A 20,883-nucleotide genomic window follows, 5' to 3' on the forward strand; every position below is an offset into this window, starting at 1 on the left:
CACCTCATCCAATTTAGTGCACTTTCTTCTTTCACTCTGTAGGGCTGTGCAAAATATATACCTTACTCTCTTTGTGCTGGCTAGTCTTAATTTTTTTTTTTTTCAAACTATTTGCCATTTCCCGCGTTAGCGAGGTAGCGTTAAGAACAGAGGACTGGTCCTTTGGGGGAATATCCTCACCTGGCCCCCTTCTCTGTTCCTTCTTTTGGGGAAAAAAAAAAAAGAGGGGAGGATTTCCAGCCCCCCGCTCCCTCCCCTTTTAGTTGCCTTCTATGACATGCAGGGAATACGTGGGAAGTATTCTTTCTCCCCTATCCCCAGTCTTGATATTTGTAAAAAATATCTCCTTAAGTTTGTTATTACACTTAACTAGAACATAATTTTGTATATAGAGTGATATGCAACTCAACTGAGTGAAACATTTCCTTGAATGCTACACATCCTTTAACATGTGTGATATTATGATAGTAAGTATACCACTATGTCTGTGTAGTAAATGCATTACATTACATATAATATATTTTCTCTTCACAGTGGTGCCCAGACACCTGGTGAGTGGGCTGTACCACAGGGAAGCAAGCTCAAGTTTACACAAGTGTTCAACATGTCAGACAGGGCTAAGACAGGGTACCTTTCTGGTGTGCAGGCAAGAAATATTCTCATCCAGTCTCATTTGCCTCAGCAAACACTAGCACAAATCTGGTGGGTATTTGTTATACAGAATAGCTCTTTTTCCTTCTTTCTTTATTTTTTACTTTTCATAACAATGATCTTTGAAAACATTGCCTGAAGACTTGTTCTGTGATAGGCTAATATCAAACAGGTTAACTTGAATGTATCTGTTATGTCACATGATAGGCTAATATCAAACAGGTTAACTTGAATGTATCTGTTATGTCACACACCAGCTTTGCTTTGTCACTTAACCCTGCCTTAACAGAATGTATCTTCCTTAGCTGAAGAAAGCACACCATTTAGCACCTCAGTGTCTCCAGTTTGGTTAAGCACACTGCTGATAAGATTAAGTGCAGCAAGTGTAATCTGTCCTCTTCTTTGATATATGTGCCAGAGATCCATAGTGACCTGCTTGGATTGCTGTGATTGTCTTGGCATATTATTATAAAAGTTTAAAGGAAATTTTCAAAAGTTTAAGAGAAAATCAAGTTGCAGATTACTATCTTTTGTTAGTACTGGTTTCAAAAGCTGTATGTGTGTGTGTTTCAGAATGCTCAAGGAAGTGTATTTCAAGCTTCTCAGGGGTGTCTTAAACCTGACAAATATATCAAGCATCACATGCTTGATTTTTTTGTTGTAGATCCTCTACTTTTCATAATTTTTAAAGGAAAATATAACTTCTCCCTCATAAGCTTTTTAAACTTAGGATTTTCACTTGGTTCATGCTTTTTTAAGGTATTTAGATTATATTTTTTCTTTTAGTAATTGCTTGCATTTTTTGTGATGTATTTGAGGATAAATTTGTGGAGTATTATGCAAGGTATAGATATTCCTGGTGAGCTCCAACATAATTCTAAACCTTGGTTGCAGTTCGACTGTCCCAAAGTATTCTAGTGTTTCATGTTAACAAGATTTGAAGGAAATATTGAATGCTGATGAAGACAGGTAATGCAGAACCAGGAGATGTATGATCATCTGCAGCAACATTGCTTTAAGCTCATTGAGAAGAAACATGGAAGGGATTTTGATGCTTTTTGTAACAAGTATCATTTGGGTTTTGAGTGTGCTTATTTAATGCGTCAGATAGTATAATAGTGGTTTCTGTGTTTGGTGAAGTTGTGTTGCAGTCAGTCCTGTTCTAAATTGATCTTAATTAGGTTAATGCAGTATCTGTTTGCAAAACTTTTAAGTAGTATCATCATGAATTTGTGGAAGGTCTTACAAATATAAGGTGTGGGAGGAAAGCTTTTAGAAGCAGTGAGAAGTTTTTATCAAGAGTGTGAGGCACATGTATAAGTATGAAGAAAGGAGAGCGAGTGGTCCTAGATGAAGGTTGGTCAGCAGGGGTTGTGTTATGTCACCATGGCTGTTTCATTTATTTATGGATGGGGGGGGTGATGAGGGAGGTAAATTTTTGGATCTTGGAGAGAGGGATGAGTATGCAGTTTTTATGGGATAAGGGGGCCTAGGAAGTGAGTCAGTTGTTTGCTGATGATACAGCACTAGTGGTAGAGTTGAGTGAGGAATTGCAGAATTTGTTGACATAGGAAAGTATGTGAAAGAAGGAAGCTGAGATGTAAATGTGAATAAAAGCAAGGTTATTAGGATTTTCAGGGTAGAGGGACAGGTTGATTAGGGGGTGAGTTTGAATGAAGAAACTTTGGAGGAGGTGAAGTATCTTACCTGTGGTGGACATGGCAGCAAGTGGAACTGTAGAAGTGGAAGTTTGTCATAAGGTTACTGAGGGGGTGAAGCTTCTGTAAACATTGAGGAATGTGTGGAAAAAGAAGTCTTTATGTGGGAGGATGAAAATGGGCATGTATGAAGGTATATTTCTCCCATTGATGTCGTTCAGATGTGAGGCATGGGCTATATATACATAAGGATGTGCTTATGAAGGTAAATGTGTTAGAAATTGGATGTTTAAGGAAATATGTGGAATGAGGTGGTTTGATCAAGTATGTAGTAAAAGGGTAAGAGAGAGGTGAGATGATACAAAGAGTGTGGTTGAGAGAGATGAAGAGGGTGTGCTGAAATGTTTTGGTCCCAGGGAGTTGGAATTAACCTGATCTCTGAAAAGCAAGGAGTCCTCTAGGTTGTAATTGGTATGTTCTATCATCATAGAAAATCCAGTTTCTTGTATCAAAACTGTTGTTTTGTGTGGATGAGATAGTTGCCACTTAAATAGTCTAGAAAAGAATCTGCATTTGCCACTTCAAATTAGAATACAGGAGAAGGTCTACACAATGTGTATCACAGAAAAATATATAAAATGGTTTCCTCGAAGCTGTGAATGATGTTCCTACTTATGGAGAAGTGCAAAGTTATCAAACCCCTCTAGCTTGCATTTACACTTCAAGGGAAGTCACTTGATGAAGTTGTTCCTTTGAACAAGGAGAGACTGAGTGCAGAATGGAAAAAGGTGAGAGCAAAGGACGTAAGGGGAGTAAGGGAGGAATGGGATGTATTTAGGGAATCAGTGATGGCTTACGCAAAAGATGCCTGTGGCATGAGAAGCTTGGGAGATGGGCAGATTAGAAAGGGAAGTGAGTGGTGGGATGAAGAAGTAAAATTCTTAGTGAAAGAGAAGAGAGAGGCATTTGGATGATTTTTGCAGGGAAGTAATGCAAATGACTGGGAGATGTATAAAAGAATGAGGCAAGAGGTCAAGAGAAAGGTGTAAGAGGTGAGAAAGAGGGCAAATGAGAGTTGCGGTGAGAGAGTATCATTAGATTTTCGGGAGAATAAAAAGATCTTTTGGAAGGAGGTAAATAAAGTGCGTAAGACAAGAAAACAAATGGGAACATCAGTGAAGGGGGCTAATGGGGAGGCAATAACAAGTAGTGGTGATGTGAGAAGGAGATGTTGTGAGTATTTTGAAGAATTGTTGAATGTGTTAGATGATAGAGTGGCAGATATAGGGTGTTTTGGTCAAGGTGGTGTGCAAAGTGAGAGGGTCTGGGAGAATGATTTGGTAAACAGAGATGAGGTAGTGAAAGCTTTGCGGAAGATAAAAGCTGGCAAGGTGGCGGGTTTGGATGGTATTGCAGTGGAATTTATTAAAAAAGGGGGTGACTGTATTGTTGACTGGTTGGTGAAGATATTCCGTGTATGTATGGCTCATGGTGAAGTGCCTGAGGATTGGCGGAATGCATGCATAGTTCCATTCTACAAAGGCATAGGGGATAAAGGTGAGTGCTCAAATTACAGAGGTATAAGTTTGTTGAGTATTCCCGGTAAATTATATGGGAGGGTACTGATTGAGAGGGTGAAGGCATGTACAGAGCATCAGATTGGGGAAGAGCAGTGTGGTTTCAGAAGTGGTAGAGGATGTGTGGATCAGGTATTTGCTTTGAAGAATGTATGTGAGAAATACTTAGAAAAGCAAATGGATTTGTATGTAGCATTTATGGATCTGGAGAAGGCATATGATAGAGTTGATAGAGATGCTCTGTGGAAGGTATTAAGAATATATGGTGTGGGAGGAAAGTTGTTAGAAGCAGTGAAAAGTTTTTATCGAGGATGTAAGGCATGTGTACGTGTAGGAAGAGAGGAAAGTGATTGGTTCTCAGTGAATGTAGGTTTGCGGCAGGGGTGTGTGATGTCTCCATGGTTGTTTAATTTGTTTATGGATGGGGTTGTTAGGGAGGTAAATGCAAGAATTTTGGAAAGAGGGGCGAGTATGAAGTCTGTTGGGGATGAGAGAGCTTGGGAAGTGAGTCAGTTGTTGTTCACTGATGATACAGCGCTGGTGGCTGATTCATGTGAGAAACTGCAGAAGCTGGTGACTGAGTTTGGAAAAGTGTGTGGAAGAAGAAAGTTAAGAGTAAATGTGAATAAGAGCAAGGTTATTAGGTACAGTAGGGTTGAGGGTCAAGTCAATTGGGAGGTGAGTTTGAATGGAGAAAAACTGGAGGAAGTGAAGTGTTTTAGATATCTGGGAGTGGATCTGGCAGCGGATGGAAACATGGAAGCGGAAGTGGATCATAGGGTGGGGGAGGGGGCGAAAATCCTGGGGGCCTTGAAGAATGTGTGGAAGTCGAGAACATTATCTCGGAAAGCAAAAATGGGTATGTTTGAAGGAATAGTGGTTCCAACAATACTGTATGGTTGCGAGGCGTGGGCTATGGATAGAGTTGTGCGCAGGAGGATGGATGTGCTGGAAATGAGATGTTTGAGGACAATGTGTGGTGTGAGGTGGTTTGATCGAGTGAGTAACGTAAGGGTAAGAGAGATGTGTGGAAATAAAAAGAGCGTGGTTGAGAGAGCAGAAGAGGGTGTTTTGAAGTGGTTTGGGCACATGGAGAGGATGAGTGAGGAAAGATTGACCAAGAGGATATATGTGTCGGAGGTGGAGGGAACAAGGAGAAGAGGGAGACCAAATTGGAGGTGGAAAGATGGAGTGAAAAAGATTTTGTGTGATCGGGGCCTGAACATGCAGGAGGGTGAAAGGAGGGCAAGGAATAGAGTGAATTGGATCGATGTGGTATACCGGGGTTGACGTGCTGTCAGTGGATTGAAGCAGGGCATGTGAAGCGTCTGGGGTAAACCATGGAGAGCTGTGTAGGTATGTATATTTGCGTGTGTGGACGTATGTATATACATGTGTATGGGGGGGGGTTGGGCCATTTCTTTCATCTGTTTCCTTGCGCTACCTCGCAAACGCGGGAGACAGCAACAAAAAAAAAAAAAAAAAAGTTTGTTGAGTATTCCTGGGAAATTATATGGGAGGATATTGATTGAGAGGGTGAAGGCATGTACAGAACATCAGATTGGGGAAGAGCAGTTTGGTTTCAGAAGTGGTAGAGGATGTGTGTATCAGGTGTTTGCTTTGAAGAATGTATGTGAGAAATACTTGGAAAAGCAAATGGATTTGTATGCAGCATTTATAATAGCATTTATGATAGAGTTGATAGAGATGCTCTGTGGAAGGTATTGAGAGTGTATGGTGTGGGAGGTAAATTGCTAGAAGCAGTGAAAAGATTTTATTCATGATGTAAGGCATGTGTCCGAGGAGAAAGAGAGGAAAGTGATTGGTTCCCACTGAATGTTGGTTTGCGGCAGGGGTGCATGATGTCTCCATGGTTGTTTAATTAGTTTATGGATGGGGTTGTTAGGGAGATGAATGCATGAGTTTTGGAAAGAGGGGCAAGTATGCAGTCTGTTGTAGATGAGAGCACTTTGGAAGTAAAGTCAGTTGTTGTTCACTGACGATACAGTGCTGGTGGCTGATTCAGGTGAGAAACTGCAGAAGCTGGTGACTGAGTTTGGTAAAGTGTGTGAAAGAATAAAGCTGAGAGTAAATGTGAATAAGAGCAAGGTTATTAGGTTCAGTAGGGTTGAGGGACAAGTAGATTGGGAAGTGGGAATGAATGGAGAAAAACTGGAGGAAGTGAAGTGTATTAGATATCTGGGAGTGGATTTGGCAGCAGATGGAACCATGGAAGCTGAGGTGAGTCACAGGGTGGGGGAGGGGGTAAAGGTTTTGGGAGCGTTGAAAAATGTGTGGAAGGCGAGAATGCTATCTCGGAAAGCAAAAATGGGTATGTTTGAAGAAATAGTGGTTCCAGCAGTGTTTTATGGTTGTGAGGCATGGGCTATAGATAGGGTTGTGCGGAGGAGGGTGGATGTGTTGGAAATAAGATGTTTGAGGACAATATATGGTATGAGGTGGTTTGATCGAGTAAGTAATGAAAGGGTGAGAGAGATGTGTTGTAATAAAAAGAGTGTGGTTGAGAGAGCAGAAGAGGGTGTATTGAAATGTTTTGGTCACATGGAGAGAATGAGTGAGGAAAGATTGACAAAGAGGATATATGTGTCAGAGGTGGAGGGAATGAGGAGAAGTGGGAGACCAAATTGGAGGTGGTAAGATGGAGTGAAAAAGATTTTGAGTGATTGGGGCCTGAACATGCAGGAGGGTGAAAGGCGGGCAAGGAATAGAGTGAATTGGATCGATGTGGTATACCGGGGTTGACGTGCTGTCAGTGGATTGAATCAGGGCATGTGAAGTGTCTGGGGTAATCCATGGAAAGTTCTGTGGGGCCTGGATGTGGAAAGGGAGCTGTGGTTTCGGGCATTATTGCATGACAGCTAGAGGCTGAGTGTGAACGAATGGGGCCTTTGTTGTCTTTTCCTAGCGCTACCTCGCACACATGAGGGGAGAGGGGGATGGTATTCCATGTGTGGCGAGGTAGCGATGGGAATGAATAAAGGCAGACAGTGTGAATTGTGTGCATGGGTATATATGTATGTGTCTGTGTGTGTATATATATGTGTACATTGAGATGTATAGGTATGTATATTTTGCGTGTGTGGACGTGTATGTATATACATGTGTATGGGGGTGGGTTGGGCCATTTCTTTCGTCTGTTTCCTTGCGCTACCTCGCAAACGCGGGAGACAGCGACAAAGCAAAATAATAATATATATATATATATATATATATATGTATATATATATATATGAGAAGAGTGGGAGGTGGGCTGTTTAGAAAGGGTAGTGAGTGGTGGGATGAAGAAGTAAGAGTATTAGTGAAAGAGAAGAGAGAGGCATTTGGACGATTTTTGCAGGGAAAAAATGCAATTGAGTGGGAGAAGTATAAAAGAAAGAGACAGGAGGTCAAGAGAAAGGTGCAAGAGGTGAAAAAAAGGGCAAATGAGAGTTGGGGTGAGAGACTATCAGTAAATTTTAGGGAGAATAAAAAGATGTTCTGGAAGGAGGTAAATAGGGTGCGTAAGACAAGGGAGCAAATGGGAACTTCAGTGAAGGGCGTAAATGGGGAGGTGATAACAAGTAGCGGTGATGTGAGAAGGAGATGGAATGAGTATTTTGAAGGTTTGTTGAATGTGTCTGATGACAGAGTGGCAGATATAGGGTGTTTTGGTCGAGGTGGTGTGCAAAGTGAGAGGGTTAGGGAAAATGATTTGGTAAACAGAGAAGAGGTAGTAAAAGCTTTGCGGAAGATGAAAGCCGGCAAGGCAGCAGGTTTGGATGGTATTGCAGTGGAATTTATTAAGAAAGGGGGTGACTGTATTGTTGACTGGTTGGTAAGGTTATTTAATGTATGTATGACTCATGGTGAGGTGCCTGAGGATTGGCGGAATGCGTGCATAGTGCCATTGTACAAAGGCAAAGGGGATAAGAGTGAGTGCTCAAATTACAGAGGTATAAGTTTGTTGAGTATTTCTGGTAAATTATATGGGAGGGTATTGATTGAGAGGGTGAAGGCATGTACAGAGCATCAGATTGGGGAAGAGCAGTGCGGTTTCAGAAGTGGTAGAGGATGTGTGGATCAGGTGTTTGCTTTGAAGAATGTATGTGAGAAATACTTAGAAAAGCAAATGGATTTGTATGTAGCATTTATGGATCTGGAGAAGGCATATGATAGAGTTGATAGAGATGCTCTGTGGAAGGTATTAAGAATATATGGTGTGGGAGGCAAGTTGTTAGAAGCAGTGAAAAGTTTTTATCGAGGATGTAAGGCATGTGTACGTGTAGGAAGAGAGGAAAGTGATTGGTTCTCGGTGAATGTAGGTTTGCGGCAGGGGTGTGTGATGTCTCCATGGTTGTTTAATTTGTTTATGGATGGGGTTGTAAAGGAGGTAAATGCAAGAGTCCTGGAAAGAGGGGCAAGTATGAAGTCTGTTGGGGATGAGAGAGCTTGGGAAGTGAGTCAATTGTTGTTCGCTGATGATACAGCGCTGGTGGCTGATTCATGTGAGAAACTGCAGAAGCTGGTGACTGAGTTTGGTAAAGTGTGTGGAAGAAGAAAGTTGAGAGTAAATGTGAATAAGAGCAAGGTTATTAGGTACAGTAGGGTTGAGGGTCAAGTCAATTGGGAGGTGAGTTTGAATGGAGAAAAACTGGAGGAAGTGAAGTGTTTTAGATATCTGGGAGTGGATCTGTCAGCGGATGGAACCATGGAAGCGGAAGTGGATCATAGGGTGGGGGAGGGGGCGAAAATTTTGGGAGCCTTGAAAAATGTGTGGAAGTCGAGAACATTATCTCGGAAAGCAAAAATGGGTATGTTTGAGGGAATAGTGGTTCCAACAATGCTGTATGGTTGCGAGGCGTGGGCTATGGATAGAGATGTGCGCAGGAGGATGGATGTGCTGGAAATGAGATGTTTGAGGACAATGTGTGGTGTGAGGTGGTTTGATCGAGTAAGTAACGTAAGGGTAAGAGAGATGTGTGGAAATAAAAAGAGCGTGGTCGAGAGAGCAGAAGAGGGTGTTTTGAAATGGTTTGGGCACATGGAGAGAATGAGTGAGGAGAGATTGACCAAGAGGATATATGTGTCGGAGGTGGAGGGAACGAGGAGAAGAGGGAGACCAAATTGGAGGTGGAAAGATGGAGTGAAAAAGATTTTGTGTGATCGGGGCCTGAACATGCAGGAGGGTGAAAGGAGGGCAAGAAATAGAGTGAATTGGAGTCATGTGGTATACAGGGGTTGACGTGCTGTCAGTGGATTGAAGCAAGGCATGTGAAGCGTCTGGGGTAAACCATGGAAAGCTGTGTAGGTATGTATATTTGCGTGTCTGGACGTGTGTATGTACATGTGTATGGGGGGGGGGTTGGGCCATTTCTTTCGTCTGTTTCCTTGCGCTACCTCGCAAACGCGGGAGACAGCGACAAAGTATAAAAAAAAAAAAAAAAAAAAATATATATATATATATATATATATATATATATATATATATATATATATATATATATATATATATTCAGTGTTGTAAATGGAAATGGTGAAGAGCTTGTAGATTTATGTGCTGAAAAAGGACTGGTGATTGGGAATACCTGGTTTAAAAAGTGAGATATACATAAGTATACGTATGTAAGTAGGAGAGATGGCCAGAGAGCGTTATTGGATTACGTGTTAATTGACAGGCGCGCGAAAGAGAGACTTTTGGATGTTAATGTGCTGAGAGGTGCAACTGGAGGGTTGTCTGATCATTATCTTGTGGAGGCTAAGGTGAAGATTTTTATGGGTTTTCAGAAAAGAAGAGTGAATGTTGGGGTGAAGAGGGTGGTGAGAGTAAGTGAGCTTGGGAAGGAGACTTGTGTGAGGAAGTACCATGAGAGACTGAGTACAGAATGGAAAAAGGTGAGAACAATGGAAGTAAGGGGAGTGGGGGAGGAATGGGATGTATTTAGGGAATCAGTGATGGATTGCGCAAAAGATGCTTGTGGCATGAGAAGAGTGGGAGGTGGGTTGATTAGAAAGGGTAGTGAGTGGTGGGATGAAGAAGTAAGATTATTAGTGAAAGAGAAGAGAGAGGCATTTGGACGATTTTTGCAGGGGAAAAATGCAATTGAGTGGGAGATGTATAAAAGAAAGAGACAGGGAGGTCAAGAGAAAGATGCAAGAGGTGAAAAAGAGGGCAAATGAGAGTTGGGGTGAGAGAGTATCATTAAATTTTAGGGAGAATAAAAAGATGTTCTGGAAGGAGGTAAATAAAGTGCGTAAGACAACGGAGCAAATGGGAACTTCAGTGAAGGGTGCAAATGAGGAGGTGATAAAAAGTAGTTGTGATGTGAGAAGGAGATGGAGTGAGTATTTTGAAGGTTTGTTGAATGTGTTTGATGATAGAGTGGCAGATATAGGGTGTTTTGGTCAAGGTGGTGTGCAAAGTGAGAGGGTTAGGGAAAATGGTTTGGTAAACAGAGAAGAGGTAGTAAAAGCTTTGCGGAAGATGAAAGCCGGCAAGGCAGCAGGTTTGGATGGTATTGCAGTGGAATTTATTAAAAAAGGGGGTGACTGTATTGTTGACTGGTTGGTAAGGTTATTTAATGTATGTATGACTCATGATGAGGTGCCTGAGGATTGGCGGAATGCGTGCATAGTGCCTGTATGACTCATGATGAGGTGCCTGAGGATTGGCGGAATGCGTGCATAGTGCCATTGTACAAAGGCAAAGGGGATAAGAGTGAGTGCTCAAATTACAGAGGTATAAGTTTGTTTGAGGACAATGTGTGGTGTGAGGTGGTTTGATCGAGTAAGTAACGTAAGGGTAAGAGAGATGTGTGGAAATAAAAAGAGCGTGGTTGAGAGAGCAGAAGAGGGTATTTTGAAATGGTTTGGGCACATGGAGAGAATGAGTGAGGAAAGATTGACCAAGAGGATATATGTGTCGGAGGTGGAGGGAACGAGGAGAAGAGGGAGACCAAATTGGAGGTGGAAAGATGGAGTGTAAAAGATTTTGTGTGATCGGGGCCTGAACATGCAGGAGGGTGAAAGGAGGGCAAGGAATAGAGTGAATTGGAGCGATGTGGTATACTGGGGTTGACGTGCTTTCAGTGGATTGAATCAAGGCATGTGAAGCGTCTGGGGTAAACCATGGAAAGCTGTGTAGGTATGTATATTTGCGTGTGTGGACGTATGTATATACATGTGTATGGCGGTGGGTTGGGCCATTTCTTTCGTCTGTTTCCTTGCGCTACCTCGCAAACGCGGGAGACAGCGACAAAGCACAAAAAAAAAAAATTTGTTGAGTATTCCTGTTAAATTATATGGAAGGGTATTGATTGAGGGGGTGAAGGCATGTACAGAGCATCAGATTGGGGAGGAGCAGTGTGGTTTCAGAAGTAGTAGAGGATGTATGAATCAGGTGTTTGGTTTGAAGAATGTATGTGAGAAATACTTAGAAAAGCAAATGGATTTGTATGTAGCATTTATGATATCTGGAGAAGGCATATGATAGAGTTGATAGAGATGCTCTGTGGAAGGTATTAAGAATATATGGTGTGGGAGGCAAGTTGTTAGAAGCAGTGAAAAGTTTTTATTGAGGATGTAAGGCATGTGTACGTGTAGGAAGAGAGGAAAGTGATTGGTTCTCAGTGAATGTAGGTTTGCGGCAGGGGTGTGTGATGTCTCCATGGTTGTTTAATTTGTTTATGGATGGGGTTGTTAGGGAGGTGAATGCAAGAGTTTTGGAAAGAGGGGCAAGTATGAAGTCTGTTGGGGATGAGAGAACTTGGGAAGTGAGTCAGTTGTTGTTCGCTGATGATACAGCGCTGTTGGCTGATTCATGTGAGAAACTGCAGAAGCTGGTGACTGAGTTTGGTAACTGTGTGAAAGAAGAAAGTTAAGAGTAAATGTAAACAAGAGCAAGGTAATTAGGTACAGTAGGGTTGAGGGTCAAGTCAATTGGGAAGTAAGTTTGAATGGAGAAAAACTGGAGGAAGTAAAGTGTTTTAGATATCTGTGAGTGGATGTGGCAGCGGATGGAACCATGGAAGCAGAAGTGGATCATAGGGTGGGGGAGGGGGCGAAAATCCTGGGAGCCTTGAAGAATGTGTGGAAGTCAAGAACATTATCTCGGAAAGCAAAAATGGGTATGTTTGAAGGAACAGTGGTTCCAACAATGTTGTATGGTTGTGAGGCGTGGGCTATGGATAGAGTTGTGTGCAGGAGGATGGATGTGCTGGAAATGAGATGTTTGAGGACAATGTGTGGTGTGAGGTGGTTTGATCGAGTAAGTAATGTAAGGGTAAGAGAGATGTGTGTAAATAAAAAGAGCGTGGTTGAGAGAGCAGAAGAGGGTGTTTTGAAATGGTTTGGGCACATGGAGAGAATGAGTGAAGAAAGATTGACCAAGAGGATATATGTGTCGGAGGTGGAGGGAACGAGGAGAAGAGGGATACCAAATTGGAGGTGGAAAGATGGAGTGAAAAAGATTTTGTGTGATCGGGGCCTGAACATGCAGGAGGGTGAAAGGAGGGCAAGGAATAGAGTGAATTGGAGCGATGTGGTATACAGGGGTTGACGTGCTGTCAGTGGATTGAATCAAGGCATGTGAAGCGTCTGGGGTAAACCATGGAAAGCTGTGTAGGTATGTATATTTGCGTGTGTGGACGTGTGTATGTACGTGTGTATGGGGGTTGGGCCATTTCTTTCGTCTGTTTCCTTGCGCTACCTCGCAAACGCGGGAGACAGCGACAAAGTATAAAAAAAAAAAAAAAAAGAATATATATATATATATATATATATATATATATATATATATATATATATATATATATATATATTTTTATATATATATATATATATATATATATATATATATATATATATATATATATATATATATATATATATATACACATATATTTTTATATATGTGAGAAATACTTAGAAAAGCAAATGGATTTGTATGTAGCATTTATGGATCTGGAGAAGGCATATGATAGAGTTGATAGAGATGCTCTGTGGAAGGTATTAAGAATATATGGTGTGGGAGGCAAGTTGTTAGAAGCAGTGAAAAGTTTTTATCGAGGATGTAAGGCATGTGTACGTGTAGGAAGAGAGGAAAGTGATTGGTTCTCAGTGAATGTAGGTTTGCGGCAGGGGTGTGTGATGTCTCCATGGTTGTTTAATTTGTTTATGGATGGGGTTGTTAGGGAGGTAAATGCAAGAGTCTTGGAAAGAGGGGCAAGTATGAAGTCTGTTGGGGATGAGAGAGCTTGGGAAGTGAGTCAGTTGTTGTTCGCTGATGATACAGCGCTGGTGGCGGATTCATGGGAGAAACTGCAGAAGCTGGTGACGGAGTTTGGTAAAGTGTGTGAAAGAAGAAAGTTAAGAGTAAATGTGAATAAGAGCAAGGTTATTAGGTACAGTAGGGTTGAGGGTCAAGTCAATTGGGAGGTGAGTTTGAATGGAGAAAAACTGGAGGAAGTGAAGTGTTTTAGATATCTGGGAGTGGATCTGTCAGCGGATGGAACCATGGAAGCGGAAGTGGATCATAGGGTGGGGGAGGGGGCGAAAATTTTGGGAGCCTTGAAAAATGTGTGGAAGTCGAGAACATTATCTCGGAAAGCAAAAATGGGTATGTTTGAAGGAATAGTGGTTCCAACAATGTTGTATGGTTGCGAGGCGTGGGCTATGGATAGAGTTGTGCGCAGGAGGATGGATGTGCTGGAAATGAGATGTTTGAGGACAATGTGTGGTGTGAGGTGGTTTGATCGAGTAAGTAACGTAAGGGTAAGAGAGATGTGTGGAAATAAAAAGAGCGTGGTTGAGAGAGCAGAAGAGGGTGTTTTGAAATGGTTTGGGCACATGGAGAGAATGAGTGAGGAAAGATTGACCAAGAGGATATATGTGTCGGAGGGGGAGGGAACGAGGAGAAGAGGGAGACCAAATTGGAGGTGGAAAGATGGAGTGAAAAGGATTTTGTGTGATCGGGGCCTGAACATGCAGGAGGGTGAAAGGAGGGCAAGGAATAGAGTGAATTGGAGCGATGTGGTATACAGGGGTTGACGTGCTGTCGGTGGATGGAATCAAGGCATGTGAAGCGTCCGGGGTAAACCATGGAAAGCTGTGTAGGTATGTATATTTGCGTGTGTGGACGTGTGTATGTACATGTGTATGGGGGGGGGTTGGGCCATTTCTTTCGTCTGTTTCCTTGCGCTACCTCGCAACCGCGGGAGACAGCGACGAGGTATAAAAAAAAAAAAATATATATATATATTTCTTTCAAACTGTTCGCCATTTCCCGCATTAGCGAGGTAGCGTTAAGAACAGAGGACTGGGCCTTTGAGGGAATACCCTCACCTGGCCCAATTCTCTGTTCCTTCTTTTGAAAAAAAAAAAAGAAAAAAAAAAAACGAGAGGGGAGGATTCCCAGCCCCCCGCTCCCTCCCCTTTTAGTCGCCTTTTACGACACGCAGGGAATACGTGGGAAGTATTCTTTGTCCCCTATCCCCAGGGATAATATATATATATATATATATATATATATATATATATATATATATATATATATATATATATATATTATCCCTGGGGATAGGGGAGAAAGAATACTTCCCACGTATTCCCTGCGTGTCGTAGAAGGCGACTAAAAGGGAAGGGAGCGGGGGGCTGGAAATCCTCCCCTCTCGTTTTTTTTTTATTTTTTTTTTCCAAAAGAAGGAACAGAGAAGGGGGCCAGGTGAGGATATTCCCTCAAAGGCCCAGTCCTCTGTTCTTAGCGCTACCGCGCTAATGCGGGAAATGGCGAATAGTATGAAAAAAAAAAAAATATATATATATATATATATATATATATATATATATATATATATATATATATATATATATATATATATATACAGACTTCATACTTGCCCCTCTTTCCAAAACTCTTGCATTCACCTCCCTAACAACCCCATCCATAAACAAATTAAACAACCATGGAGACATCACACACCTCTGCCTCAAACCTACATTCACTGAGAACCAATCACTTTCCTCTCTTCCTACACGTACACATGCCTTACATCCTCGATAAAAACTTTTCACTGCTTCTAACAACTTGCCTCCCACACCATATATTCTTAATACCTTCCACAGAGCATCTCTATCAACTCTATCATATGCCTTCTCCAAATCCATAAATGCTACATACAAATCCATTTGCTTTTCTAAGTATTTCTCACATACATTCTTCAAAGCAAACACCTGATCCACACATCCTCTACCACTTCTGAAACCAAACTGCTCTTCCCCAATCTGATGCTCTGTACATGCCTTCACCCTCTCAATCAATACCCTCCCATATAATTTACCAGGAATACTCAACAAACTTATGCCTCTGTATTTTGAGCACTCACTCTTATCCCCTTTGCCTTTGTACAGTGGCACTATGCACGAATTCCGCCAATCCTCAGGCACCTCACCATGAATCATACATACATTAAATAACCTTACCAACCAGTCAACAATACAGTCACCCCCTTTTTTAATAAATTCCACTGCAGTACCATCCAAACCTGCTGCCTTGCCAGCTTTCATCTTCCACAAAGCTTTTACTACCTCTTCTCTGTTTACCAAATCATTTTCCCTAACCCTCTCACTTTGCACACCACCTCGACCAAAACACCCTATACCTGCCACTCTATCATGAAACATATTCAACAAACCTTCAAAATACTCACTCCATCTCCTTCTCACATCACCACTACTTGTTATCACCTCCCCATTTGCGCCCTTCACTGAAGTTCCCATTTGCTCCCTTGTCTTACGCACTTTATTTACCTCCTTCCAGAACATCTTTTTATTTTCCTTAAAATTTAATGATACTCTCTCACTCCAACTCTCATTTGCCCTTTTTTTCACCTCTTGCACCTTTCTCTTGACCTCCTGTCTCTTTCTTTTATACATCTCCCACTCAATTGCATTTTTTCCATGCAAAAATCGTCCAAATGCTTCTCTCTTCTCTTTCACTAATACTCTTACTTCTTCATCCCACCACTCACTAACCTAATGGATTTGTATGTAGCATTTATGGATCTGGAGAAGGCATATGATAGAGTTGATAGAGATGCTCTGTGGAAGGTATTAAGAATATATGGTGTGGGAGGCAAGTTGTTAGAAGCAGTGAAAAGTTTTTATCGAGGATGTAAGGCCTGTGTACGTGTAGGACGAGAGGAAAGTGATTGGTTCTCAGTGAATGTAGGTTTGCGGCAGGGGTGTGTGATGTCTCCATGGTTGTTTAATTTGTTTATGAATGGGTCTGTTAGGGAGGTGAATGCAAGAGTTTTGGAAAGAGGCGCAAGTATGAAGTCTGTTGTGGATGAGAGAGCTTGGGAAGTGAGTCAGTTGTTGTTCGCTGATGATACAGCGCTGGTGGCTGATTCATGTGAGAAACTGCAGAAGCTGGTGACTGAGTTTGGTAAAGTGTGTGAAAGAAGAAAGTTAAGAGTAAATGTGAATAAGAGCAAGGTTATTAGGTACAGTAGGGTTGAGGGTCAAGTCAATTGGGAGGTAAGTTTGAATGGAGAAAAACTGGAGGAAGTAAAGTGTTTTAGATATCTGGGAGTGGATCTGGCAGCGGATGGAACCATGGAAGTGGAATTGGATCATAGGGTGGGGGAGGGGGTGAAAATCCTGGGAGCCTTGAAGAATGTGTGGAAGTCGAGAACATTATCTCGGAAAGCAAAAATGGTTATGTTTGAAGGAATAGTGGTTCCAACAATGTTGTATGGTTGCGAGGCGTGGGCTATGGATAGAGTTGTGCGCAGGAGGATGGATGTGCTGGAAATGAGATGTTTGAGGACAATGTGTGGTGTGAGGTGGTTTGATCGAGTAAGTAACGTAAGGGTAAGAGAGATGTTTGGAAATAAAAAGAGCGTGGTTGAGAGAGCAGAAGAGGGTGTTTTGAAATGGTTTGGGCACATGGAGGGAATGAGTGAGGAAAGATTGACCAAGAGGATATATGTGTCGGAGGTGGAGGGAACGAGGAGAAGTGGGAGACCAAATTGGAGGTGGAAAGATGGAGTGAAAATGATTTTGTGTGATCTGGGCCTGAACATTCAGGAGGGTGAAAGGAGGGCAAGGAATAGAGTGAATTGGATCGATGTGGTATGCCGAGGTTGACGTGCTGTCAGTGGATTGAATCAGGGCATGTAAAGCGTCTGGGGTAAACCATGGAAAGCTGTGTTTTTATATATTTTTGTGTGTGTGGACGTATGTATATACATGTGTATGGGGGTGGGTTGGGCCATTTCTTTCGTCTGTTTCTTTGCGCTACCTCGCAAACGTGGGAGACAGCGGCAAAAAAAAAAAAGAAAAAATATGGGGGTGAGTAGGGGCAGACTGTGTGAATTGTGTGCATGTGTGTATATGTGTGTGTCTGTGTGTGTATATATGTGTGTCCATTGGGATGTGTGGGTGTGTATGTTTGCGTGTGTGGACGTGTTTGTGTGTGCATGTGTGTGGGGGTGGGTTGGGCCATTTCTTTCGTTTGTTTCCTTGCTCTACCTCGCAGGCACGGGAGACAGCGACAAAGCAAAATAAAATAAAAAAGTACCAGGAGAGACTGAGTACAGAATGGAAAAAGGTGAGAACAAAGGAGGTAAGGGGAGTGGGGGAGGAATGGGATGTATTTAGGGAAGCAGTGATGGCTTGTGCAAAAGATGCTTGTGGCATGAGAAACGTGGGAGGTGGGTTGATTAAGAAAGGTAGTGAGTGGTGGGATGAAGAAGTAAGATTATTAGTGAAAGAGAAGAGAGAGGCATTTGGACGATTTTTGCAGGGAAATAATGCAAATGAGTGGGAGATGTATAAAAGAAAGAGGCAGGAGGTCAAGAGAAAGGTGCAAGAGGTGAAAAAGAGGGCAAATGAGAGTCGGGGTGAGAGAGTATCATTAAATTTCAGGGAGAATGAAAAGATGTTTTGGAAGGAGGTAAATAAAGTGTGTAAGACAAAGGAGCAAATGGGAACTTCAGTGAAGGATGCTAATGGGGAGGTGATAACAAGTAGTTGTGATGTGAGAAGGAGATGGAGTGAGTATTTTGAAGGTTTGTTGAATGTGTTTGATGATAGAGTGGCAGATATAGGGTGTTTTGGTCGAGGTGGTGTGCAAAGTGAGAGGGTTAGGGAAAATGATTTGGTAAATAGAGAAGAGGTAGTAAAAGCTTTACGGAAGATGAAAGCCGGCAAGGCAGCAGGTTTGGATGCTATTGCAGTGGAATTTATTAAAAAAGGGGGTGACTGTATTGCTGACTGGTTGGTAAGGTTATTTAATGTATGTATGATTCATAGTGAGGTGCCTGAGGATTGGCGGAATGCTTGCATAGTGCCATTGTACAAAGGCAAAGGGGATAAGAGTGAGTGCTCAAATTACAGAGGTACAAGTTTGTTGAGTATTCCTGGTAAATTATATGGGAGGGTATTGATTGAGAGGGTGAAGGCATGTACAGAGCATTAGATTGGGGAAGAGCAGTGTGGTTTCAGAAGTGGTAGAGGATGTGTGGATCAGGTGTTTGCTTTGAAGAATGTATGTGAGAAATACTTAGAAAAACAAATGGATTTGTATGTAGCATTTATGGATCTGGAGAAGGCATATGATAGAGTTGATAGAGATGCTCTGTGGAAGGTTTTAAGAATATATGGTGTGGGAGGCAAGTTGTTAGAAGCAGTGAAAAGTTTTTATCGAGGATGTAAGGCATGTGTACGTGTAGGAAGAGAGGAAAGTGATTGGTTCTCAGTGAATGTAGGTTTGAGGCAGGGGTGTGTGATGTCTCCATGGTTGTTTAATTTGTTTATGGATGGGGTTGTTAGGGAGGTGAATGCAAGAGTTTTGGAAAGAGGGGCAAGTATGCAGTGTGTTGTAGATGAGAGAACTTGGGAAGTAAGTTAGTTGTTGTTCGCTGATGATACAGCGCTGGTGGGTAATTCATATAAGAAACTGCAGAAGCTGGTGACTGAGTTTGGTAAAGTGTGTGAAAGAAGAAAGTTAAGAGTAAATGTGAATAAGAGCAAGGTTATTAGGTACAGTAGGGTTGAGGGTCAAGTCAATTGGGAGGTAAGTTTGAATGGAGAAAGACTGGAGGAAGTAAAGTGTTTTAGATATCTGGGAGTGGATCTGGCAGCGGATGGAACCATGGAAGCGGAAGTGAGTCATAGGGTGGGGGAGGGGGCGAAAATTCTGGGAGCATTGAAGAATGTTTGGAAGTCGAGAACATTATCTGCGAAAGCAAAAATGGGTATGTTTGAAGGAATAGTGGTTCCAACAATGTTGTATGGTTGCGAGGCATGTGCTATGGATAGAGTTGTGCACAGGAGGGTGGATGTGCTGGAAATGAGATGTTTGAGGACAATATGTGGTGTGAGGTGGTTTGATCGAGTAAGTAATGTAAGGGTAAGAGAGATGTGTGTAAATAAAAAGAGCGTGGTTGAGAGAGCAGAGGAGGGTGTTTTGAAATAGTTTGGTCACATGGAAAGAATGAGTGAGGAAAGATTGACAAAGAGGATATATTTGTCAGAGGTTGAGGGAACGAGGAGAAGTGGGAGACCAAATTTTAGGTGGAAAGATGGAGTGAAAAAGATTTTGTGTGATCGGGGCCTGAACATGCAGGTGGGTTAAAGGCCTCGCTATGCGGGAGACAGCGACAAAGCAAAATAAATAAATAAATGTTCAGGCCCTGATCACTCAAAATCTTTTTCACTCCATCTTTCCACCTCCAATTTGGTCTCCCACTTCTCCTCGTTCCCTCCACCTCTGACACATATATTCTCTTGGTCAATCTTTCCTCACTCAATCTCTCCATGTGACCAAACCATTTCAAAGCACCCTCTTCTGCTCTCTCAACCACACACTTTTTATTAGCACACATCTCTCTTACCCTTACGTTACTTACTCGATCAAACCACCTCACACCACATATTGTCCTCAAACATCTCATTTCCAGCACATCCACCCTCCTGCGCACCACTCTATCCATAGCCCATGCCTCGCAACCATACAACATTGTTGGAACCACTATTCCTTCAAACATACCCATTTTTGCTCTCTGAGATAATGTTCTCGACTTCCACACATTCTTCAAGGCTCCCAGGATTTTCACCCCCTCCCCCACCCTATGATTCACTTCCACTTCCATGGTTCCATCCGCTGCCAAATCCACTCCCAGATATCTAAAACACTTCACTTCCTCCAGTTTTTCTCCATTCAAACTTACCTCCCAATTGACTTGACCCTCAACCCTACTGTACCTAATAACCTTGCTCTTATTCACATTTACTCTCAGCTTTCTTCTTTCACACAGTTTACCAAACTCAGTCACCAGCTTCTGCAGTTTCTCACATGAATCAGCCACCAGCGTTGTATCATCAGCGAACAACAACTGACTCACTTCCCGAGCTCTCTCATCTACAACAGACTGCGTACTTGCCCTTCTTTCCAAAACTCATGCATTCACCTCCCTAACAACCCCATCCATAAACAAATTAAACAACCATGGAGACATCACACACCCCTGCCTCAAACCTACATTCACTGAGAACCAATCACTTTCCTCTCTTCCTACACATACACATGCCTTACATCCTCGATAAAAACTTTTCACTGCTTCTAACAACTTGCCTCCCACACCATATATTCTTAATACCTTCCACAGAGCATCTCTATCAACTCTATCATATGCCTTCTCCAAATCCATAAATGCTACATACAAATCCATTTGCTTTTCTAAGTATTTCTCACATACATTCTTCAAAGCAAACACCTGATCCACACATCCTCTACCACTTCTGAAACCACACTGCTCTTCCCCAATCTGATGCTCTGTACATGCCTTCACCCTCTCAATTAATACTCTCCCATATAATTTACCAGGAATACTCAACAAACTTATACCTCCGTAATTTGAGCACTCACTCTTATCCCCTTTGCCTTTGTACAGTGGCACTATGCAAGCATTCTGCTAATCTTCAGGCACCTCACCATG

At 42.2% G+C, this 20,883-nt stretch overlaps 1 protein-coding gene across 12 annotated transcripts in view; it reads left to right on the plus strand.

Moving 5' to 3' along the window:
- Positions 1-510: 510 nt before the first annotated feature.
- Positions 511-20,883, plus strand: part of LOC139762542 (intersectin-1-like) — a 382,245-nt gene continuing 361,872 nt past the window's right edge. For 9 of the 12 annotated variants that reach the window (XM_071687541.1, XM_071687544.1, XM_071687545.1 and 6 more), the window contains exon 1: positions 512-702. In XM_071687541.1, the coding sequence (XP_071543642.1) occupies positions 605-702 (98 nt within the window). In that variant the 5' untranslated portion in view covers positions 512-604. Of the gene's footprint in view, positions 703-20,883 lie in introns of all 12 variants that reach the window. The other 3 variants (XM_071687542.1, XM_071687546.1, XM_071687552.1) reach the window with 2 other exon arrangements.

The sequence above is a fragment of the Panulirus ornatus genome, chromosome 43 (genome assembly GCF_036320965.1).
Source record: "Panulirus ornatus isolate Po-2019 chromosome 43, ASM3632096v1, whole genome shotgun sequence".
NCBI classification, from domain to species: domain Eukaryota; kingdom Metazoa; phylum Arthropoda; class Malacostraca; order Decapoda; family Palinuridae; genus Panulirus; species Panulirus ornatus.